This window comes from Leptodactylus fuscus, chromosome 1 (genome assembly GCF_031893055.1).
Source record: "Leptodactylus fuscus isolate aLepFus1 chromosome 1, aLepFus1.hap2, whole genome shotgun sequence".
Taxonomy (NCBI): Eukaryota; Metazoa; Chordata; class Amphibia; order Anura; family Leptodactylidae; genus Leptodactylus; species Leptodactylus fuscus.
Window position 1 is genome coordinate 199,734,720 of NC_134265.1, and position 25,599 is coordinate 199,760,318.

The following is a 25,599-nucleotide window of genomic DNA, read 5'->3' on the forward strand; positions in this document are numbered from 1 at the left end:
GTGGGTCTTTTACTTTAGGAGGGTTGTCTAGTGGGATGAAATGGTTTGTAAGGAAATGCCGCGATTTGCCTGTGGTTTCACCACAAGTTTTCCTATGTGAAATTTCTACTTCTTTTATACCTATATGGAAAATGCCAGCATTTCCATAGGTATAATTGACATGCTGCCATTTGCATGTAGGGAAGAACGGGTTTTTGAATGCCATGGCGTTTTTGCAGAGTACTGGAGGTGCCTGTTAACATTTTGTTGGGGCCATTTTAGGGACTCAAACAGCAGTGTATGCACACCTGTATGACACTGTTGTGCCCAGGATAACGTCTTTAACAATACCATATGTAGGCATAAACTGCTGTTTGGGTACACAGCCAGGCACAGAAGGGACGGAGTGCTTTTGACAGTTTGGTTTTTGAACGTCATGCCATTTTTACAGAGCCACTGAATTACCAGTAAAGTGGAATCAACAGACATGTGACCCCATTTTATAAACTACAATCCTCAAGGAATTTATCAAGCTGCATAGCAAGCATTTTTAACCCTTGAGTGTTGCATTCATTTAATTTCCAAAAATGAATATTGAAAATTGCAATTTTTTTCAAAGATATGCAATTTCAGTACCCATTATGTTACACCCAGATTGTGTCAGCAGAGACACACACTCCAAAAACTGTTAAGCAGTTATCCCAGGCACAACTGTCTTTAACATGCTCATCTTTGATACAAGCTGGTCACAACATATTGTGCACTGAAGTAATGTTTTTTCACATTCATTTCAGGAAAATTAATGCAACACCTAGGGAGTAAAAATGCACAATATTCACCTAGATAAATTCTTTCGGGGGTGTAGTTTCCAGAATGGAGTCATGTGTCAGGGGATTTCACTTTACTGGTCATTTAGGGGCTCTGCAAAAGTGGCATGGAATCCAAAAACCAAACTGTGCTCCAAAAACCAAATAACGCTCCTTTTCTTCTGTGTCTGGCTGTGCTCCCACAGCAATTTATATCCCCATATAACATAAAGGATGAGGACTTATTTATTGCAGAACAAGCTGTGCTTTTTATTGGTGCCAGTTTGGGCTTTATATGACTTTTTGATCACTTTTTATTCCATATTTTGCGAAGTGAGATGGCAAAAAAAAGTCAAATCTTGTGGTTTTCTTCCACTTTTTTTCACAGCATTCACCACATGCAGATTAGCTAATAGTTTGGTTTTATGTACAGTTTGTTACGGATGTGGCAATACTAAATGTGTGGTGTTTTATAATATGTTTTGTGTTTTTATATTTTTTAATACTTTATATAGGAATAGGGGCATTTTATAGTGGTTAATTATTTTTTTATTTCTTTTAATTAATACTTTATTTCTTTGTTATTTTTTTCCACATATATGTTTTGTTCCAAGAGGTTACATGAACTAGCAAACTTGGACGACTGGACCATGCTGGGAGGCACCAGAGCACTGCGAATAGTGGAGTGTTTTTTTCTTTTCACCGCCACCAGCCAATTAAAAAAGTAATTAGTATGTCCATTTTTGCATGGACAACCCCTTTAAACTATTTGGTCGCTGCTAGACTACATAGTTCTATCCTACGGTTTCACCCCTCTGCTCCCGAGGCTGTAATGCTTTATGCAATACACTCCATATTTGGAACACCGATTATTAGGACAGTCGATTCCATTGACTGCATCAATTTTTCTACTTAGTCTAAGACCTACTGTTCTCAGATACGCACAGTATAAGTTACTTCATTATATATTGATGGAAGCTTGAATCCATATTGCTTTCAACTGAAAGTGCCTAACTGTCACATTGACATGTCATTAGATCAGCTGAAAGGATCATGCCTCATGAAAAAAATCAACGCTACCATATCTGATACCTATCCACACTTTGACAGGGTTTGGTCACTTTGGGTTAATAGGTCCAACTTCCCAGGTTTGTCATATTGTCTTCCACTCTGATTGATCATTAGGGTTAAATGTTAGTTATGTTTATGACTTTTCCCTTTGGCAGGCCTAACTTTCCTTTTTTCCTTTTGACATATGCACCAGAGTGATACCCAGTCCTCTTTCCTCCCTATAGTGTTTGTTATTAGGCCTTTTTTTTTTTCTTTAATATTTTATAGAACTCATCATTCACTACATAATATCGTTTTATCATATGATGCATACTTTAGTTTCTGGACTGTTTTATTGTCCTTATTAATGTCCTTTTATTTACATCTTGTATTTTCAATACTGCTCATTAAATACCCTTGAACTTAATAAAAATCAAAATGGGGTGGAATTTTGACTCCCCGCCTTCCAAATCCCATAACTTTTTTTTTTTCCGTTCTGAGAGCCATATGAGGGCTTAAAGAGGACCTTTCATGAGTTGGGGCACATGCGGTTTTATATACCGCTGGAAAGCCGATAGTGCGCTGAATTCAGCACACTGTCAGCTTTCATGTTCTGTGCCCCAGGTGAAGAGCTATTGGTGCCGGTACTGTAGCTCTTCACCGTCAGAAGGGCATTCCTCCCTGGTCTCAGAGTACAGTTCTATAGGCGCTGCTGTGAAGAAGGGCATTCCTGAATGACACTGGGTTCACACCAGCGCATGATTTCCGTTTTCAAGTTTCTGTCTTCTGCAGACAGAAGATGGAAACCTGTCAAAACGTGTCCGGCCATGAGCGCTGGTGAGCATTTTGTGCTCTCCGCGGCAAAAACGTTTTTTTTTTTTTAACCGGACACAAAGTCCTGCATGTCCGACTTTGTGTCCGGTTAAAAAAAGAATGGTTTCGCCGCGGAGAGCACAAAACGCTCACCGGTGCTCACTGCCGAATGAATGGGTTTGAAAAATGACTGCAGGTTTCCGTCTCCTGTCCAGTTTCGGGAAGGAAACGGAAACCTGCACAACGGAAACCCGAGGCGCAGATGTGAATGAGCTCTTACTGTCAGGAACGCCCTTCTGACGGTGAAGAGCTACGGTACCGGCACCGATAGATCTTCACCTGGGGCACAGAGCGTGAAAGCTGACAGTGCAGTGAATTCAGCCCACTGTCGTCTTTCCAGCAGTATATAAAACCCCAGGTGGTGAAAGGTCCTCTTAAATGTTTGCAGGCAAATTGCTCTTCATAATGGTGCTATTTATTATTCTGGACAATGTACTGGGAAGCTGGAAAAAAAATTCAGAATGAGGTAGAATTAGACAGAGGTGCATGACATGTCACCTATAGTCTATGAGTCCAGGTATACCAAATCTACATAGTTGTTTTTATGTTTGAATTCCCTAAAAAAATACATCCAAAACTTTCCCCAAAAAATATTCTTTGATATTGCCGTATACAGGGATACATAAGGTGTCTTTTTTTGTAGGGCTAGATGTACTTTTTAGTTATACCATTTTGGGGAATGTCTGATGTTTTGATCGCACTTTATTAAAATTTTTATGGGAGGTGAAACGGTCAAAAATGTGGTTTGGCTCGTTTACGACGTTTGCCTTATGGAAAAATATGGGCGTTTCCAGACATGGGAATGTATAATATGTTTATGTTAGTTTTTATTTATTTTTATGTCAAATATAGGGAAAGGGAATTTTTTATTTATTTTTTTAACTATTTTATTTGCTGCCCTGGAGGGCTTTAACCAACAATCTTTTGCTTGCATGTCCCATAGACTTCAATACAACTGTGCTGTACTGCCATATGGGAGCCAACCTGCACCGAAAGGCACCCACCGGCCCCAGGGTTTGTTTGTTTTTTACTTTGGGGTGCTTCGGATTGCCACTGTACAATACAGGAAAGACCCAGTAGCTACACTGACCACTTTGCAGAAGAGTGGCCACCATCTTTAACCCCTTCCTGCCGACGGCATTTTTTGATTTTCGTTTTTGACTACCCACCTTCCAAACCCCATAACTTTTTTATTTCTCTGCTCTAAGAGCCATATGAGGTATTAATGTTTGCGGGACAAAATTTTCAACCATGGACAACACAGCACCTACAAATAAGCAGGGTGGGGTGCTGTCCTTAAATAACATGGACCTCACACGTCCTTATGGACCACACAATATGTATATATACCTTAATGTGAGGGGAAAAAAGTAAATCTGTAATTGCATACTAAAAAAAGGTTTATAGGAGCTATTGAGAAAGTGCATATATGTAAATGTTTGCTTGTCAATTTGTTTAAATGAGCAGTTTTAGGCAGGGCTGTGGAGTCGGAGTCGTGGAGTCGGAGTTAGTTTTGGTTGGAGTCGGAGTCAGAGTCGGTAGAAATGTACCGACTCCGACTCCAGCTTTAAAATAAAGTATTAATATTTCATAATTGAATTTTCATATGAATTTTATAAATGTTAAATATAAAATGTCAAATATATATGTTCTATCAAACTATGAACAACAGTGATAAGCAGTTCTGCTGGAGATAGAGACATTTCTTACTTCTTGTGTGTCACTGTTCTACACTGCCCTTATGTATTCTTATACTTGGTTAACCTTGCTGCCCCAATGGTGAGAAACTGAATAAGCACGATGTTAATAGTTTACAACAGTAAATTTATTGTTACAAATTGGCCATTTATGAAGGAGTCGGAGTCGGAGCCGGAACCTGATAAAATTCAGGAGTCGGAGTCGCAACTGTGGCTTACCGACTCCACAGCCCTGGTTTTAGGATATGAACCTATAACTGCATCTATAAAGAACTATTGTGGATCCACATAAATAAATGATGGGGCTGACTAATACTGTCTAATAGTTAGACGGTGTAAACCTATATTGGACAACCTTAAAATGCACCAGAATTTATCACAGTAGCTTATGCATGATGATAGTGCATCTTTAGGCTAAGGCCTCACAGGACTATCCGCAGTGCTAAAATGTATCGTGGTTCTTCCTGTAGCGAGTTAAACAGAAAGTTCGAAGAGTTTTCCTCCGCAGACTTTCTGTTAAAATTATATCTATGGGAAAGCCGCTGGCGTTTCCGTAGATATAATTGACATGCTGCGTTTTCCAAAACCGCACCAGTTTTGGAAATCACAGCGTTCACGCTGCGGATTTTACCACAAATTAGGCATGGGATTCGCATGAATCCCATCCACTTTTCTGTTACTGTATAATGTCGCGTTTCCACCACAGGCAAATTGTGGCGTTTATGGCCCATGGGGCCCCAGCCTTGGAGTGTCTAGTCTAAGTTTGGAATACCTATCACTTGACTCAGTTTTTGACAAAAAAAACAAAAACCTGCACCAATATTTTGGTGCACTTTTGCACCTTCAGCCCCACCCTTTGTTCGACAAAGCACAGAAAGAATAAACCAATTAATAAATGTGGTGTAAGATATGTACACTGGAGATTGTTTTGCTCCAGGATTTAGCACATTTTCAGTAGTAAAGCTACCCTAATGACTACCATTTCCACTTCAAAATCAAAACCATAGGACAATTTCTTAAATGATAAAATAGCTAGGGCATGCTGCAGTTTTAAATGCTGAATGTCCTGAATACTATTGTGTTGTTGCAATGTATACAAAGGATTTGTAATAAATAATGTAATAAAAAAATGTAATCACAATTTTCTAAATAAATTCAATTACCGTATATACTCGAGTATAAGCCGACTGGAGTATAAGCCGACCCCCCTAATTTTACCACAAAAACTGGGAAAACTTATTGACTCGAGTATAAGCCTAGGGGGGAAATGCGGCAGCTACTGGAAAACTTCAAAAATTAAAATGGTTTTTGGGTGCAGTAGTTGCTGAATGCTGGGAGAGGGGAGGGGGTGTTTTGGTTGTCTGTCTGCCCCTTCCCTGAGCTTGAGGACTGGGTTAATATAAAATATTTTTTTTTGCTTGACTCGAGTATAAGCCGATGGGGGCTTTTTCAGCAAAAAAACTGTTCTTAAAAATTCGGCTTATACTCGAGTATATACGGTAATTTCCTTTAAATAAATGCCCTTTATGGTTGACAGTTTTGGTGGAACCAATACATTTTTCTGCATTCCTAAAGGCCAGCAGTACCAATATATATTTCTTTCCCAGTGTGTCCAACTACTTTACATAAGTCAATCTTAATGTGGAAGAAAACAAAAATGCTAATTGTAAATGTTTCATGTTGATGAGCATATGTTATCATTACCTGGTGAATCGGACCTTGCAGATAATGCACTCATATGGTTTCTCTCCAGTGTGAGTGCGTATGTGCCGAGGCAGCTTCCCTGCTCCCTGAATAACTTTCTCACAGATGGGACATTTTTGAAAGGCTTTAGCCCGCATTTTCTTCTCTACTTTTTGACTCCAACCTGGGTAGCCACCTGTCCCTTCGTCACCATCCTCTTCCTCCTCTTCCTCATGAGGACCACTACGGAAGTATTTCAAGTAATAGTCCATGATTCCCTCTTCACTCTCATCTTCTGGGCCCACACCCTCTCTCTGCGATGTACTCATCATGTGCTGTAACAGGGCACTTGCTGTTAGGCTGTCCATTTCATCTAAACACGGCCCCCCAGCCAGACCTCCAAGAAGTGGTGAGCCTTCAGAATCTTGTGGTTCAGGCCCATCATGATTTTTATCCTCAGACATTAGCCTGTAATGTCCATTCTGTGACGGGACATACATTTGGTCCTCATGCTTCCCTTGCCATTCATCCAAAAGCTGCCCTTCTGACCCATTCTCCTGTAATGAATGGTGATATTCCTCTTCCAATTTAGATGATGGGTCTGTTTCCTGTCCCAAAGGACAAGTACTGTCCCAAGGATTTCCGTCCTGTCCCTTGCTCTGAAAGTACTCCAGATATTCTTGTGCTCGTGCCAAATTCTGTGGGTCAACTAAATGTTCAGATTCTTTCTGACCTAAAAACGGGCCATCTAAGAGGTCAGCACACACATTCTGAACTGTGCTAATGTCTAACAACCGTGAGGCATCCAGAATCTCACTAACATTCCCTGCGCTCAACGTTAAGGTGGCTGTATAAGCAAAGTCAAGAAGAGCAGAGAGGGATTCAGCAGTTACAAAGTCCAGCTGATAAACAGTAAGTCTTTCAGCTGCTGGACCTGAGGTAAATAGCTGGCGAAAGTAGAGGCTGCAGGCTGCAAGGACTGAACGATGTGCAGGGAAATCTCGACCTTGGCAAAGAAGAAGAACATCACATAATTCCCCCCGCTGACGCTGTCCATTGAGCGCACACAGAACATCACTACCATGGTCTGGGAAGGGAATTCCAATTGGGCCATCAACAGCAGAAGATGCCATACTGTTTCAACCCTGTACATAAAAAAAAAAAAAGAGGTAACAAACATTGTTAAGTCATACAGTCATACATCACAAATCCCAAATGCATATATTGAACTATTCTCTAAAACCAAAAGATTATTAAAATTATTATTAAAATGATTAAAGCCTATGTCTACCTTAACAACCAATTTTTTTTAAATTCTTTCAATGCAACTAATATGAAAAAAGGAGCAACTTGTTTTTTTCTACATCTCCTATGTATACTACAAATATCAATAGAAACCGACAACACACTCTGGGTAGTCTGATCCTATAGTCATATTACCTTTCATCTGTCCTGTACTTCTGACCAACTTCCTAAATATGCATTAGCACAAAGCAGAGGACAAATGAAAGAAATGATCAGACTGCAAACCTTTAGAATTACACTACACAGAATTTATATTGCTGTCTGCCACCCTGGAGACACAGAGGCTATATCTGCATAGGACCTGTAAAAACAAAGATGACATTATTAAATAAGATCAATTGCAGAGTTACATTATTTATATTTCCATTTTAGATGTATTAAGATAATTTAAAAGATATGTAATGTTGCAGTTATACAACAGTTATGTTTGGTTATAAACAACCAAACCTAAGTAGAAAGGTGAACAGGACAAAATACAGTGGTTCATGTCAACCACTTTGTTTAGTTCATACTCTTGATGTAAACCAGCTAAAGTATATACAGAGAAGGTAGCAAACATGCTTGTAATGCTTAAAGGGGTTGTCTAGGTGTCTCCCACCGTGGTCCGGTCATTTAACAGCCTCAGCAGCCTAAGAAAATGCATGGGATGTCATAGTTGACATATGCGAGTGACTTTACGGTTGCTTTCCTTTGCTGCTGATTGGCCTCAGCAGTTACGTGAGGCGAGGACTTCCACTAGAAGAAGCACCAGAGTGCCACAGGACTGCATCGTGGTAGAAGACACTGCTCTATGCAGCCTGGGATACAAATGCTAGTATTTTACAATGCCTTAACATTGCATTAATGACCAGATCCCTTGGAGTTCAATAATTACATTATAGTTAAAATATATAAATATATATATGTAAAAATTTGAATAAATATAAAACTAGAAAATTAAAGCTTCTGTCATGTTTTTTATACAGTCCTATGAAAAAGTTTGGGCACCCCTATTAATCTTAATCATCTTTTGTTCTAAATATTTTGGTGTTTGCAACAGCCATTTCAGTTTGATATATCTAATAACTGATGGACACAGTAATATTTCAGGATTGAAATTAGGTTTATTGTACTAACAGAAAATGTGCAATATGCATTAAACCAAAATTTGACCGGTGCAAAAGTATGGGCACCCTTATCATTTTATTGATTTGAATTCCCCTAACTACTTTTTACTGACTTACTGAAGCACAAAATTGGTTTTGTAACCTCAGTGAGCTTTGAACTTCATAGCCAGGTGTATCCAATCATAAGAAAAGGTATTTAAGGTCGCCAATTGCAAGTTGATCTCCTATTTGAATCTCCTCTGAAGAGTGGCATCATGGGCTACTCAAAACAACTCTCAAATGATCTGAAAACAAAGATTGTTCAACATAGTTGTTCAGGGGAAGGATACAAAAAGTTGTCTCAGAGATTTAACCTGTCAGTTTCCACTGTGAGGAACATAGTAAGGAAATGGAAGACCACAGGGACAGTTCTTGTTAAGCCCAGAAGTGGCAGGCCAAGAAAAATATCAGAAAGGCAGAGAAGAAGAATGGTGAGAACAGTCAAGGACAATCCACAGACCACCTCCAAAGAGCTGCAGCATCATCTTGCTGCAGATGGTGTCACTGTGCATCGGTCAACTATACAGCGCACTTTGCACAAGGAGAAGCTGTATGGGAGAGTGATGAGAAAGAAGCCGTTTCTGCACGTACGCCACAAATAGAGTTGCCTGAGGTATGAAAAAGCACATTTGGACAAGGCAGCTTCATTTTGGAAACAAAAATTGAGTTGTTTGGTTATAAAAAAAGGCGTTATCCATGGCATCCAAAAAGAAACAGCATTCCAAGAAAAACACATGCTACCCACTGTAAAATTTGGTGGAGGTTCCATCATGCTTTGGGGCTGTGTGGCCAATGCCGGCATCAGGAATCTTGTTAAAGTTGAGGGTCGCATGGATTCCACTCAGTATCAGCAGATTCTTGAGAATAATGTTCAAGAATCAGTGACGAAGTTGAAGTTACGCCGGGGATGGATATTTCAGCAAGACAATGATCCAAAACACCGCTCCAAATCCTCAGGCATTCATGCAGAGGAACAATTACAATGTTCTGGAATGGCCATCCCAGTCCCCAGACCTGAATATCATTGAACATCTGTGGGATGATTTGAAGCGGGCTGTCCATGCTCGGCGACCATCTAACTTAACTGAACTTGAATTGTTTGTCCAAAATACCTTTATCCAGGATCCAGGAACTGATTAAAAGCTACAGGAAGCGACTAGAGGCTGTTATCTTTGCAAAAGGAGGATGTACTAAATATTAATGTCACTTTTCTGTTGAGGTGCCCATACTTTTGCACCGGTCAAATTTTGGTTTAATGCATATTGCGCATTTTCTGTTAGTACAATAAACCTCATTTCAATCCTGAAATATTACTGCGTCCATCAGTTATTAGATATATCAAACTGAAATGGCTGTTGCAAATACCAAAATATTTAGAACTAAAAATGATTAAGATTAATAGGGGTGCCCAAACTTTTTCATAGGACTGTATTGATGATAATCCAGAGAGACATCCAACGGAGAGGACACTGTCTGTATCTGTCCATTGCTCTCATCTTCTAATGCATTAGAGCGACAGAGGTTAAATAACGGTAATGTGAACCGAACCTAACCGTTCCTCCTTTGTCTAGTGTCGTTGAAAATGCATGGCCAGGATGAACAACTGTAATGACCAGTATGGACTAAAAGGTGTAGGTGTTGATGCATCTACAAAACAACTGTTCAACCATCAACCTACTTCTATCAAATATGTATAGCCAACTTAAAGGGGTTGGCCAACTTCAGAACAATATTGACGAACAAATGTACAATAAAAAGATATACAATTTTCCAATATACTTTCTGTATCAATTCCTGGGAAAAAAATATGCAAATCTATTCTCCAGGATGTAATTAGGAGAACAGTGCACTCTGTATGCCGCCCTCTAGAGGGTAGCATCCTTAACATCATGCATGATGTTAATAAGTCTACTATCATGATGCGGATTTAATTGCCAAATTAGTATTTTTATTCCAAAAGGAACAGATTCCCAGCTATGGACAGCACTGTTTCAGCCTTTTGGGCCTCCTCAGTATAGCGCAGGGATACTGATTTGGCAGAGTGAGAGACTATAGACCAGGGTCAGGGGATAATCGTACACATCAGGGAGAGTGTGTGCCCTACATAGGCAGTACAGAGACTTACAAGTCATGCAGAGCAGGAATGACTTGTAAGTCTCCGTACTGCCTATGTAGGCACACACTCTCCCTGATGTGTACGATTATCCCGACCCTGTATCAATTCCTCACAGTTTTCTAGATTTCGGCTTGCTGTCATTCATTCTGTTACTTTTAGAGGATAAAACTCTGACCATGGTTGTAAAATTGTATATCTTTTTATTGTTCATTTGTTCGTCAATATTGGTCTGAAAGTGGCCAACCCCTTTAAGAAAATATGCACACATGATAATTGTATACTGTACCATACATTTAAGCTAATGTGTAATTTTTGATGTGTCACTGAACACATACATCTATAGAGAGCAGAAAAAAATACTGCAGTTAGCTGCAATTCTACATCACAAAAATTGGCAAAATCCACTTGTCACAGTGGATTACATATATATTTCGAAGTGTGAAATGCAGAGTAAAAAAACTGCAGAAAGAATTGACATGTAACTGTTATAAAATGTACACCACATGTCAATTTACACTCGGCTATTTTCAGTAGCTTATGGATATCATTTTTTAAATCATATTCACTATGCTACAACTGTGATTTGTTGCAGATTTTCCATCCACAAAGGTGAGTGGGAAATCCATAGAATTACCTGGATGTATCCTCATAATTTAGAGGCTCTAATAAATAGTGATCGAAATGATATCAGCAGTTTCACCACAGAGCCATGGAAACTTGGCAGATGACACTGCCCAGGTTCTGTGGTCATCTACTGATATATCACTATAGTGCAGGAGGAGCTGGTGGTGCATCTAGCTTCACTCAGAACACATATGTCTGACATTCATGAAGGCTACTCAAGGATTATTAGGTGCATGTTGTAACAAACTCATGACTTGGCGGAAAAGCAGAAAAGATGTTCTGTCATAGGTTTTCTTGAATACTCATTGCATTTTTATTTCCTTATGTGCTTTATTCACTTATTCTAAGCCTGGTGCTGTGGTGGCAGTTTTTCCAGTTTACCTCTGTGGCGAAATACAAAGCCCAAAAGAATGTTACGAAGTTCCTTGCATTTTCCAAGAGGAATATGTTCTGAGGTCATTTATGGTCCTCAGTAGCATCAGTCATCAAACACTTTAAGTGCATCTAGATAATAGACCTACTCTCACTAAGAAGCCTCACTGACTCTCCAGGAGGCTCCACTCAAGCTTAGTTGAGAGTGCTCACATGCCTGCATAGAGTAAGTAGCCAGAAGCATGATCCCTTTTGGGACACTCCAGGCTTTCCAACAAGAGGGCTTCTTATGGTCCTCTTACGAGGATGGAATTGATTCCTAGACTGAGCAATGATCAATAATATAACAAGGTGATGGGCTCTTATAAAGAACTTTTTTTACGCAGGGCGAATGATTAAGAACTGTATAATTTTTTTTTTTAATGCCACATAAAAATTCTGATTGTTGGCTGATCGCAGGACCATTATCACAGCACAATGATGGGAAAGGATTAAAGGCTTTTAGGTAATGTATCTAATAATATTTTGCCTTGGTGACTTCTATAGACCTATTAAAGTTACTGTCAATCTCAACCACACTTAAGAGTAGTTTCTGCAGGCACAATGATTTAATAGAAAATCAGTCGAAATCCTACTAATATTATTAATGTGAAAGTTTGTGTGTTTGGATGTTTGTTCTTCAATCACGCAAAAAACGCTTAACGGGTTTGGATGAAATTTGGCACATACCGTATTTTTCGGACTATAAGACGCACCTAGGTTTTAGAGGAGGAAAATAGGGAAAAAAAATGTTGAAGCAAAAAATGGTAAAATATTTAATATATGGGAGTTGTAGTTTTGCAACAGCTGCAAGGCCACATTGACAGGTGACCCTGCAGCTGTACGGGGATGCATAGAGTGGTTTTTTTTGTGGGGCCAGCTGTACTTTTTAGTTATACCATTTTGGGGAATATCTATTGCTTAGATCACCTTGTATTGAAAAAAACCCCGGTGGTTTATGATTGATATATATATATATATATATATATATATATATATATATATATATATAAATTTATTTTTTTTCTAGGGACAGGAGGTGATTTAGAACTTTTATTTATATTTTTAAAGCTTTTTTTTTTTTTACTATTTTATTCCCCCCCGGGGGCTTGAACCTGCAGTCACTTGATTGCAAGTCCCATAGACGGCAATACAACTGTATTGCCGTCTATGGGACATTCTGTCTATTAGTATTACGGCTGGTCATAGAGACCAGCCGCAATACTAATATAGCAGTGACAGGCCCGGGAGCCTCATTAGGCTCCCAGCTGTCACCCGAACAGGTCGGCTCCTGCGATATCGCCGCGCAGGAGCCGGCCTGCAACTCTACAGGTACGGGGCCGGTGGGGACCGGCCCCGGGGGAGAAGGGGCCACCGATACTGACCCGGCATCCGCTGTACTAGAGAGGCGGATGCCGGGGAGGGATAGACGCCGGCACAGGTGCCGGGCCTGAGACATCGCTGCGCTCCACTGTCCTGCCTGAAGCCAGCGGCGGGGGGACGGAGGAGCAGAATAGCATCACTCCTCCTGCTGCTGGCTTCATGCAGGGCAGAGGAGCACAGCGATGTCTCAGGCCCCGGCGTCTATCCCTTTCCGGCTTCCGCCTCTCTAGTACAGCGGGTGCCAGGCGCCACATTCGGACTATAAGACGCACCCTTCTTTTCCCCCCAAATTTGGGGGAAAAAAGTGCGTCTTATAGTCCGAAAAATACGGTAGATAGAATGTAACCTCGAGTAAAACATAGGCTACTTTTTATCCTGGTAAATGACCTGGCTTCACCACTTTTATGAATTTACGTTCACATACTATATTATATTGTTGTAGTAGCAGCTTATCACAGCTTCTGATAACACCAGTTATCCAGTGGCGTAACTAGGAATGGCAGGGCCCCGTGGCGAACTTTTGACATCGGGCCCCCCCAACCGGCGCCGAAGACCTCGACCGGCCCCCTCCTCCACACTCTATTATGTCCCTTAATGGCCCCTGCACACAGTATTATCCCCCATAGTGGCCCCTGCACACACTATTATGTCCCTTACTGGCCCATGCACACACTATTATATCCCTTACTGGCCCTTGCACACAGTATTTTATATAATCTGATGTATAATCTACATCAGACCAAGTGAAGATCACTCCACGCAGAGAACTAATGATTATGACGATGACCATCAGGTCTTCCTCTTTCTCTTCCGTTTTTCCTTAGCTACTATGGACTCCCAGTATATCTTCTCTTCTCAGCTTATGTGTGTCTACGTCTGTAATATATTACTGTGTATTATCCTGTACCTGTATTACTATGCTGCTGTAACATACTGAAATTTCCCCAATGTGGGACTATTAAAAGATTATCTTATCTCTTATTTTGTCCCTTAATGGCCCCTGCACACACTATGATGTCCCATAGTGTCCCCTGCACACAGTATCATCCCCAATAGTGTCCCCTGCACACAGTATGATACCCCATAGTGGCCCCTGCACACAGTATTATACCCAATAGTGGCCCCTGCACTCAGTATTATGTCCCTTAGTGGCCCCTGCACACAGTATTATGCCCCATAATGGCCCCTGCACACAGTATTATCCCCCATAGTGGACACCCATAAACAATTATTATACTCTGGGGTCTTTTCAGACCCCAGAGTATAATAATCGGAGACCCGGGGGAATAAAAACATAAAAAATGACTGTTTCTTACCTGTCTCCGGTTCCAACGCGGTCTTCTCTCTCCACTGGCGTCCTTCTGAAATTACGTCAGACGTCACATGACCCGGGACGCAGGCCGGGTTCATGTGATGTCAGAGACGTCAGAAAGGATGTCAGGACGGAGGCCTGGCAGGATCGTGGAGAGGTAAGTAACAGTGTTTTTTATGTTTATTACCTCTCCCCATCCTCCGATCATTATGCTCGGGGGTCTGCAAAGACCCCCGGGTATAATGATAGTATATGTGGGGCCCGCGGTATCACTTACCGATCCTGGCCCAGCCAGGATCGGCAAATGAGTAGGGCCCGTTACGGCCTATTAAAAAAAAAAAAAAAAGCAGCGGTAGCGGCTGTCACCGGGGCCCCTAATGGCCCGGGCCCTGTGGCAGCCGCCTCCGCTGCCTCTATGGTAGTTACGCCCGTGCAGTTATCTCTCTTTGTAAACACTCAGCTAACCCTCAGTGGATTGTGTACATGCATTTGCATATTATCTGATCTGCTCCCATCAGTGCTGACACACTGACATGGGAAAAGACCTTTAAAGGGGCTCTATCAGCAAAATCATGCTGATAGAGCCCCACATATGCGTGAATCGCCTTTAAAAAGGCTATTCAGGCACCATAAATGTTATATTAAACTACCCCCCCCCCTCCCGTTTTAAAATAAAACCCTAAAAAAGAATGTTATCTACTTACGCATCGTGCACTGTGGGCGGGCATTCAGGGTGTGTCTTCATCTTCATCCCCGCCTCTTCTTCCTCCGATGTCCTCCGGTCCTGTCTTCCTCCGGTGCTCGCGAGCGGACACTGATATAGAAGAGGCGTGGAGGAAGATGAAGACACACCCTGAATGCCCGCCCAGCGTGCACGATCCGTAAGTAGATAATATTCTTTTTTAGGGTTTTATTTTAAAACGGGGGGTAGTTTAATATAACATTTACGGTGCCTGAATAGCCTTTTTAAAGGCTATTCACGCATATGTGGGGCTCTATCAGCATGATTTTGCTGATAGAGCCCCTTTAATCCAAATTGGCAGTATCCCAATTTTAAACCAGGAAAATGAAAATCTAATTTGTCTCAAACAACGTGAGCTATGAAGGTAGCCAGAAGTCACAGAGTTCTCCTTAAGTGGAGCTGAGGGGGATCATCAACGCCAACAACACACTCATTATATGGCGTCCCAGCGAGCTGCTGAGATGCCGGAACAATCACAGACACAGCGTGAGGAACAAATTCAGCAGCAGGCCAGCTTGAGAGCTGTTGAAATGCCGGAGCAGGCGGATCATCACCGCCAACAACACGCTCATTATATGATGTCCCAGTGAGCTACTGAGATGCTGGAACAATCACAGGGACGGCATGAGAAACAAGTTCAGCAGCAGGCCAGCTTGAGAGCTGCCGAAATACTGGAACAGGCAAACCATCGACGACAGCAATTTGCTGAATATAGCAAATACAGCATAGACATTAGTCAGAATACTACTGATACTCAGCCTTGACTGGTAGCATATTAGATATGTGGCATTTTATACATGGAGCGATGAGACAGTACATCATGTGCAGTTATATACATGGGCATGAATGGCTACTTTTCTTTATAAAGCCATGTTTTGCTTTTTATTTGTGAGCGAGTTACGTATATCTTTCTATATCACATTCAGGAACCAGATGCCCCACCCTGTAGCTCCCACGGGGTGAGGTGTACCCAAGATACCTTTCCCAAGACACAGCGATAGCAAGCTACTCTTTTTTTATAAAAAAAAAAAAAAAACTTTCAGCAAATGACTTGCCTGCTGAGGCCATTGTGTCACCTGGTACAGTGTCACACTGGTTATAAACTAATATCAGGGTGGAAGTAGCCAGTATGTAGGTGGGCGAATGCACCAGTGTATTACTGACCCTAAGCATGCCCTGTGCCCTTGCTGGATACAGTGCCCTGGCAGCTCATTGTACAGTATGTCACTCTGACAACACTATTTTCACAAAACAAAAACAGTGGCTCAGCACCATGTCTGAACATGACCTGGCACAGCCCTTCCCCCACACATACTCAACTCTGCCACTTGTATACATGACTCGGTACCCCCCATGTCCTAGCATACCCCTCTACTTCCCACCCTCACACCTGTGTCTGTATCGGATCCAGCTGCTCCCCCACAGCAGGGAGGCTCTCAGCTCACGGACACACACACGGAACAGGCACTGGCAGACTGGCATCTTGCCACCCCCCACCCACCCTCTCTGAGGTGGGGCCTTGTGCTTCCCGCGCATGGGGGGGTAGGTCGTTCAGTGCTATATGGAGGGGGTTACAGCAGTGACTGACACAACCTCTGCTGTCAGGCTGGCATACCATGTCGCTTCAGTCAGCGCCTTATAACACACTTCAACTAGCAGCAACTACTTCTAGCGCACTCACTACATGGCCGGGTATACGACGGGCTAAGTACGCATCGTTTACTACACATTTGACAGTACAAGAAAGCGTGTCATAGGCTAAAGATTGTGGCCGCCATAGGCTTGTAACACGGCGAGCCCTGACACCCGCCAGCCGACTACACAACTGCGCTACGACTACACTAGCAGGTGCTCGCTACCAAACCAGCTCCGCTGGCCAGGGAAGGGTTAATGACCCGCACAAGGAACAGGAACTTGGTTTTATAGCGCTGGGGACGACGTTTGCCCCACCCACCGTGCAATCCTATTGGCTGCAGGCCTGGGCTATTACCCGTCCCTCCTATTAAGTCTGTCATTGGCTTCGCTGTCATGTGCAGTGCACCTTGGGAGATGCAGTCCAGCAGGGCCCTGTCCTCTGCGGCGCTGCATCAGTGCGGGGACTACAAGTCCCACATATTCAGCAGACGTCCGTACAGTGCCCCCAGATCCGTACGCGTATTGGCCTTATCCCCCACCTCTCACGCTGATACAACGTATTAGACGGAGGCGTTGGGAACTACTGTCACATTATGTGTAGTGCCACACGAGCCCCCCGGTCGTCTTATGGAAGTCATGTGAGTTGGGGTTATGGCAGTGGCAAGAGGGCAGGCGGGAGTAATGATGCTATGGCCGCAGCGGGGTTAATGCCTCCTGCCATCACCTCCCACAGCCGCTGCCTTCAGGAACCGAGAGCTGCCCCGGTCCTAGGTTGTGGGCGGTGCGCAGCTGCCTACCTGCTGCTAGGGAGGTAGATATGTGCAGGCGCTGTGCATAGACTTCTGCGCCGCCGCTCTGCTGCTCCCTTCCTGGTTTCTGTGAGGACGCGCCGGGGTACTCCCTTCTCTTAAAGGAGCAGCACATTCTGCCACAACTGCTGGGAGTCCTGCTGTCACTCAGTGCCAGTCGTGTCCACATGCTACTGTGCCAAGCTGGTGGGCTACCATCTGATATGGGCACGTTCATAATGCAAACCACATTTGTGAAGACTGCAACACTTTCCATGAGGAAACTATTCCTACGATAAGGTTGTAGTGTTGGCTTAGAGTTCATGTTGGACAGAATGCACTGTCTTCTGGTAAAATAATAGACCCCCCTCCACCATTATCAGTGTTGTCTGTTGACTAATGTTTGTGTCAGTCATGTCATGGATCCAACATTGTCATCACTTTCATTGTTGTGCGCCTTGGTGGAACTGCTTAGCACATAACACATTGGCTAAATTTAAAGGGGATATCTAACTGCACAATATTATGGTAAACAGTTTAGAATGTTATGAAATAACAATGGTATAAAGTTATACTTATCATACAGATTCCTCGACAATTCTCCTGTCTCCGCCAAATCTATGTTTCACCTTTGATGTCCTAACGTAGGTGACTATGTGAAGCCAGTGACTAGCTGCAATGGTCACATCTATGTGCACAGATTGGCAGGGGGATCAGCAAGATATTACTTTGTTACTTTATAACAGTCTAAGGGCGGGTTCACACCTGCACCCAAACTCCGTTATGCAGGAGACGGAAACTGGCAGGCACTTTTCAAACCCATTCATTTGAATTGGTTTGAAAAGTGTCTGGCCGTGAGCGTTTTGTGCTCTCTACAGTGAAACACTTTTTTTTCTTTTTTAACCGGACACAAAGTCGGACATGCAGGACTTTGTCTCCAATTAAAAAATGTGTCGCCGCGGAGAGCACAAAACGCTCACAGGCGCTTACACCCGAACACTGTCTGCCAGGTTTCCGTGTTCTGTTGGCAGGAGACGGAAATCTGAAAACGGAGATCGGGCGCAGGTATGAACCCGCCCTATGCAGTTCTTAAAATGTTTCATGGGTGAACACCCTCTTTATTGTATCTTGTTGTATTTCATTGATGACCTGACTTTAGGTATATTGGGGGACATTTATTAAGAAAAATAGCCCAGAATTCTAAGATATGGTATCTCACATTCATCAAGTGATATAGAAAATGGGGCATGGCCTAGGTTGCAACACTGCGCCAGCTAATAAGTGGTGCAGACAGTGGCGTAACTATCGCCGTAGCAGCAGAGGCAGCTGCCACAGGGCCCGGCAGGAGCCCGGTGACAGCCGCTACTGCTGCTATCATAGTACTGAGGGAGGGGGTCTTTTCGGACCCCCGAGTATAATGATTGGCGGCCCGGGAGAGGTAAAAAACGTAAAAGACACTCTTACTTACCTCTCCACGATCCGGGCAGGCTTCGGCCTAGTCGTCTGACGTCTTATGACCCCAGCCTGCGTCCTGGGTCATGTGACATCTGACGTCATTGAAGATGGACTACTTTGGAGGCTGACAGCGTAGGAGCCGGGAGATAGGTGAGTAAAAGGTTTTTTTAATGTTTTTATCCCCCTGGGTCTCCGATTATTATACTCTGGGGTCTGAAAAGTTTAATTGTTTATGGGTGTCCACAGTGGGACATAATACTGTGTGCAGGGGCCACTATGGAGTACAATACTGTGTGCAGGGGCCACTATGGGGAATAATACTATGTGCAGGGGCCACTATGGGGGATAATACTGTGTGCAGGGGCCACTATGGGGGATAATATTGTGTGGAGCGGCCACTATGGGGGATAATACTGTGTGCAGGGGCCACTATGGGGGATAATACTGTGTGCAGGGGCCACTATGGGGGATAATACTGTGTGCAGGGGCCACTATGGGGGATAATATTGTGTGCAGGGGCCACTATGGGGGATAATATTGTGTGCAGGGGCCACTATGGGGGATAATATTGTGTGCAGGGGCCACTATGGGGTATAATACTGTGTGGAGCGGCCACTATGGGGGATAATACTGTGTGCAGGGGCCACTATGGGGGATAATGCTGTGTGTAGGGGTCACTATGGGGGATAATACTGTGTGCAGCGGCCACTATGGGGGATAATACTGTGTGTAGGGGTCACTATGGGGGATAATACTGTGTAGAGGGGCCACTAAGGGACATAATACTGTGTGCAGGGGCCACTATGGGGCATAATAGAGGGCGCAGGAATGTGTAGGAGGGGGTCGCCACTGGGTGCAGTGTTAGAATGGAGTGTCTAACAGTGCACCAAATCTAACAAAGAGCATCAGGACACTATGATAAATCTGGTGCAGTTTAGAAATTGTCAGGGTCTGGGGTTGCTAGGTGGGGTGGCATAGACACAAAAGTCCAGTTTCTTTTAGTCCAAAACAAAGTTAGAGTTTTATTTTTACTCAAAAAGGTAGTGCAGCAACACAATACAAAAAATAAATACTTGCCTGGCTAGGCTCTAATTAAACATAGAATAGGTTGCCTCACCTAGAATAACACAAATCCAAAAGCCAGTTGAATCACTCAGGACATAGCTCCAAAAATATGACCTCTTTCTTTGGCTCTCCAGCCAAACTCTGCCCAGAGCTGCTGGAGCTAGCTTCTTAAGCTCCTTTGATGAGCAGACTCTCAACAGCTGAGTCGCTGCCGGAACATCCCCAAAGTGTGGACTGGGGGGGTGGGGTGGAATGACAGGTCCCACTACCAACCTACCTGCCATTCCTAAAAATTGTTAAATATCTCTGAAGTTGCGGTGAAACTTGTGTGACCACGTGTTGTAGGTCTTAACACGATGGGAAGAGTCAGCTTGTTATAAATCAGTGTAGGGGTTTATTAATATCTTGAAGGAAAACACAGGAACAAGGAAAATGTCCAAAATAACACAAATATCCATCAATGTCAATATAGCTTACATCTTCAGAGAAGTTAGATTTCTTCATCTGGATAGCCTGTAGTTACAGCTTGGTTCATGCTTGTCATCTGGTTGGTGGACTTGGGATGGTCACGGCGTCCATGATGACCATCTGCCTGGACCACCCACCCTGGTCTTCCCAAAGACAGACCTAGACATGTGTATTTGTCACTAATTTATGTTCATGAGAGGGGGTGTTACCTTTCATCTTGCTGCTATGTAAGGAGATTTCTACTATGGTGTACTCTAACCGCACCCATGTTCCCAGAATATAGCAGATATGATGTCAGTAGAGTATTAACCCTTATTGTGCTAGAGAATATTGTAACTTTCATACTATTTAAAGGGGCTCTATCACTAGGAAAAGTCATTTTTAACTAATCACACCTTTGCATAGCCTTTAGAAAGTCTATTTCACACCTACCTATAGTATGTAGATTGCCTCAGTGGTTTCTGAATAAGTCCGTTTTTATTCATTTGCTAATTAGACTGGTGCACAATAGATGGTGCACACCTCTCCTATTGTTTTCTATGGGAGACTGCTGATGATGATGATGACCCAGCTTCCTGTTTGCTTCACACACATAGATAATAGGAGAGAGGAGGCTGCTGGGAACTTCCTGAGCTGGCTGGAGGCTCATTAGCATATCAATAAAAACGGACTTATTCAGAGACCAGTGAGGCAATCTACATACTAAAGGTAAGTGTGGAATAGACTTTCTAAAGGCTGTGCAAGCATGTGATTAGTTAAAAATGACTTTTCCCAGTGATAGAGCCCCTTTAACAAAATTCCAGCCCAGTACTGAGCATTTACCAAAATGCTCAGCAGACGAAAGTTGTCTGCTGAGAACAAACATTCCTTCGGGAGTTTTCTCATGTCACCCACCTTAGTAGTCTGGGTGAGATGTACACCCCCTCCATGATCTGACCAGCCATCAGCTTACAAAGTGTTTAGTCTAAATTTGAACTGTCTGTAACTTATATATATATATTTTTATTTTATTTTTATTTATTTTTTTTTATTTTTTTTTGGGGGGGGCAAATTCTGGTGGAAACATTTATACAGTATAACATATTCACACAAAGAAGAACTATGTTGCCTGTAGCAACCAACTGTTGTCTTTTCATTTCTTATTCTGCTTTTCAAAAAATGAAAACTGTGTTGTAATTGGTTTCTAGTGGCAACAAATACAGTTCCTGAAATTTTGCCCCATAGTGTACATCAGAACAGCAGAGTGGAAGTCAGAGGATAACACATAACTTCACAGTAAGGTTGGCATCCAGATAAAATTAAATGGGTATTCCCACCTCAAGTATCATTTATAGACTAGTAGCCTAAAGAGGACCTTTCATGTCCTCTGGCATATATGGTTTTATATACCGCTAGAAAGCGCACTGTCTGCTTTCCCGTTATGTTCCCCAGTGGAAGGGCTATCGGTACGTTTACCGATCGCTCTTCTCTGTCAAAAGGGTGTTCCTAACCGTCTCTGGGAACGTCCCAACTGTCATTACTGTGTGTAGTGCTATACTGTGAAGGGGCGTTCCTTATCAACCAGCGATGACGCTGAGCAGGGAGGAATGCCCCTCCCAGTACTAGTTTATGTACGAGTACTGTCAGGAGGGGGGGGGGGGGGTGTTCCACTCAGCGTCATCAGTGGGCAGTAAGGAATGCCCCCTCATAGTATAGTGGTACACACAGTACTGGTAGGAGGGATGTTCTCAAAGACTGTCAGGAACACCCTTATGACAAGGAAGAGCTATCGGTAAATGCACCAATAACTCTTCCACCAGGGCACATACCGGGAAAGCAGACAGTGCGCTGAATTCAGTGCACTGTTGGATTTCTAGTGGTATATAAAACTATGTGCCCGAGGACATGAAAGGTCCTCTTTAGGCTGCGTTCCTCACTGAGTTTTTTGGTCAGGAAACTGACTCAAATTCCTCCAAAAAATGTCTCACCATACAGTCCTATGGTGAGGCGTTTTTAGGAGGAGGAATTTAAGTCAGTTTCCTGACCAAAAAATTATGTGTGAACGCAGCCTTAAAGAGGACCTTTCATCAGATCGGGCACATGCAGTTTTATATACTGCTGTAAAGCTGACAGTACGCTGAATTCAGCGCACTGTCGGCTTTCCCGATCCGTGCCCGGTGTAAAGCGCTATCGGTCCCGGGACCGTAGCGCTTTACAGTCAGAAGGGCGTTTCTGACAGTTAGCCAGGAACGTCCTTCTGCCTTGCGGCGCCTATCGCGCTGTACTGTGGAGCGGGGAGGAACTCCCCCCTCCCGCTCCTGATAATACTTGTCTATGGACGAGCACTGTGAGCAGAGGGAGGGGGCGTTCCTCCCCGCTCCACAGTACAGTGCGATAGGCGCCGCGAGGCAGAAGGACGTCTCTGGCTAAGTGTCAGAAATGCCCTTCTGACACTAAAGCGCTACTGTCCCGGGACCGATAGCGCTTTACACCGGGCACAGATCGGGAAAGCCGATAGTGCGCTGAATTCAGCGCACTGTCAGCTTTACAGCAGTATATAGAACTGCATGTGCCCGATTTGATGAAAGGTCCTCTTTAAGCTGACCAAAGTTTAGTTTTGTTTTTTTTACCCAATACATTGCATTCATCTATCTTGCTCATTTTATAAGATACAGCTAAGGCCCGGTTCACATCTGTGTATGGGTTTCCGTTTGGCGAATCCGCTTAGGGACCCCTCAAACGGAAACCTAATCCACATTAAAAAGAAAAAAAGTGATTACCTAAGGAAACTCGCGGACCCCATAGGCTATAATGGAGTCTGTGTCGTTTCCACTCTGGTTTCCGCCCAAAAAATGTGGAGAGGGGAATGTGAACCAAGCCTAAATCTCCACAGTGTTTACAGATGGATACCTAGTTTACAGACCTGCACTATGGTCAGAATCATGATTCAGTCCCCGCTGCTGGCCATCTACACCATGGTCCAAATTATGCAAATCAGATGTAGGTGAGAAAGATTTAATTTCTTATTTTTCAATAAAACTCATGGCCGGTATTGTGTCTCGTGGCTCTTTGAATCACTTTAATCAATATCAAATACCTTTGATAGTTTGCCAGGTGAGTTTGATATGTTCATTTATCACATTGTAATGTCCAATACTGTCTATTCATGTTTCCTCTGATTTGTAAAGTTCTGTGGAATATGTTGGTGCTATATAAAGTTATTATTATTGCACTATTTGATGCTTTAAGCAGCACAGAGATCCTTTAAGCAGCACAGAGATCCTTTTTCTTTCCTATGTTGCTTAAAACCTGTGGCCTAAGGGTGCATTCACACTGAGTAAACGCTAGCTTATTCTGAACGTAAAACACGTTCAGAATAAGCGGCGTCTAAAGCAGCTCCATTCATTTCTATGGGAGCGGGGATACGAGCGCTCCCCATAGAAATGAATGGGCTGCTTCTTTCACTCCGTGCAGTCCCATTGTAGTGAATGGGGAGTGCCGGCGTGTACGCTCCGGCATGAGCAGAGCTTGCCGTATACGCCGGCACTCCCCATTCACTTCAATGGGACTGCACGGAGTGAAAGAAGCAGCCCATTCATTTCTATGGGGAGCGCTCGTATCCCCGCTCCCATAGAAATGAATGGAGCTGCTTTAGACGCCGCTTATTCTGAACGTGTTTTACGTTCAGAATAAGCTAGCGTTTACTCAGTGTGAATGCACCCTTATACTGTTATATGGCGTGGGGAAGTTATAATTTTTAGCACTTCTCTTGTCATGAAGAAATATCTAATTAAAAATATAATGTCTGTCACGTAAAACTTTTATGGTTTGTTCTGTAGTAATGCAAGAGGTGATGTCAAGGGATGAGGTATATAGATGGTTGTCCAGAAGAGAGAGAGGTTAAACATTTTACTAAGGTGATTTGTAACAGCTGGGGACAGAGATTGGAGGAGGTGTGATGGTATAGGATGACTTGTGCAAGTAGTAGGGCGAGAAGAAAGGAGATACACTTCTTCTGTTACTGGGCCAAAGCCTGAAAGTTCACAATGCGGAGCAAAAGAGGGGAGGGGACTGATACAGCCTGGAGATTGGGTTATCTCCTGACCAAGGTTTGTCTTTGAAGTATGTGGCCACCCCTTGAGCACTGAGGTCTGTGACAGGTACCTGCACCTTTGGCGTTAGAATAGAGTGAAAGGTGTCAAAGAGTCGTTAAGGTTTGTTGGAGAGAGAAGAGATGAGAGCGGTTAAGTAGACTTGTTTGGCGAGGTAAAGGGTGGGGTTATAATCATTGAGCATAAACTTGAAGTTAAGAAAATCTGAGCTCTGCTGAAGAAATGAGTTTGATGACTGTGCCAAGGTAGCTGTTGACTGTGTCTGTAAGAAGACCAGATCAAGGATATTACCATCTTTGTGTGTCGGAGAAGAAGTTGGGGAGACAGGGGTGTTAATGGGAATGTTAAAATCACCCATAATGAGGGTAGTGATTTCACAGGATAGGAAATTGGGAATCCACTACAACCCCAATTTCAATGAAGTTGGGACGTTGCATAACACATAAATAAAAACAGAATAGGATTTACAAATCGTTTTCAACATATATCCTATTAATATTATAAAGGTGAAAGTTTGTGAGTTTGGATGTTTGTGGGTTTGTGTGTTTGGATGTTTGTTCACACACACACACACACACACACACATACATTTTTGCCAGGAAAAGGTAGTAGGCTACTTTAAATGTGGGTCACTCACCCCAAATCGCCACCGTGACCCTCCAAACAATCCTCCGGCTCGGCTGCAGCAGCTGGCATTCTGCCAGCGCTGGTCTGTGCACGCACCTGCTATTGGTGCATGGCAGGCTGTGGGCGGGCAATGGAGCCAGGACTGCGGCACCATAGGTTGGGGCTGAAGGTGGGCGTGCCGATTCAGCAGGAAAACACTGAGGAAGATGGCGGCAGCCCACATGGTCCCGGCGCCGCAGCTGTCCCAGCCCACCTACACAGCTCTCGGACGGAGGAGGCTGCTGCACCCTATACGCCACACGCAGCCAGCCGCCCGACACTGATGAGCAGCAAGCGAGCAGAGA

The 25,599-nt window shown here is 43.3% G+C and overlaps 1 protein-coding gene across 2 annotated transcripts in view; it reads right to left on the reverse strand.

Moving 5' to 3' along the window:
• Positions 1-17,756, reverse strand: part of ZBTB7A (zinc finger and BTB domain containing 7A) — a 41,404-nt gene extending 23,648 nt beyond the window's left edge. Inside the window, exons 1-2 of one of the 2 annotated variants that reach the window (XM_075281439.1) lie at positions 17,559-17,756; positions 6,110-7,233 (exon numbers count right to left, since the gene is read on the reverse strand). In XM_075281439.1, coding sequence (XP_075137540.1) covers positions 6,110-7,221 — 1,112 coding nt within the window. In that variant the 5' untranslated portion in view covers positions 7,222-7,233; positions 17,559-17,756. Of the gene's footprint in view, positions 1-6,109; positions 7,234-16,516; positions 16,694-17,558 lie in introns of those variants that run through there. The other variant, XM_075281430.1, reaches the window with a different exon arrangement.
• Between the last annotated feature and the right edge of the window lie 7,843 nt (positions 17,757-25,599).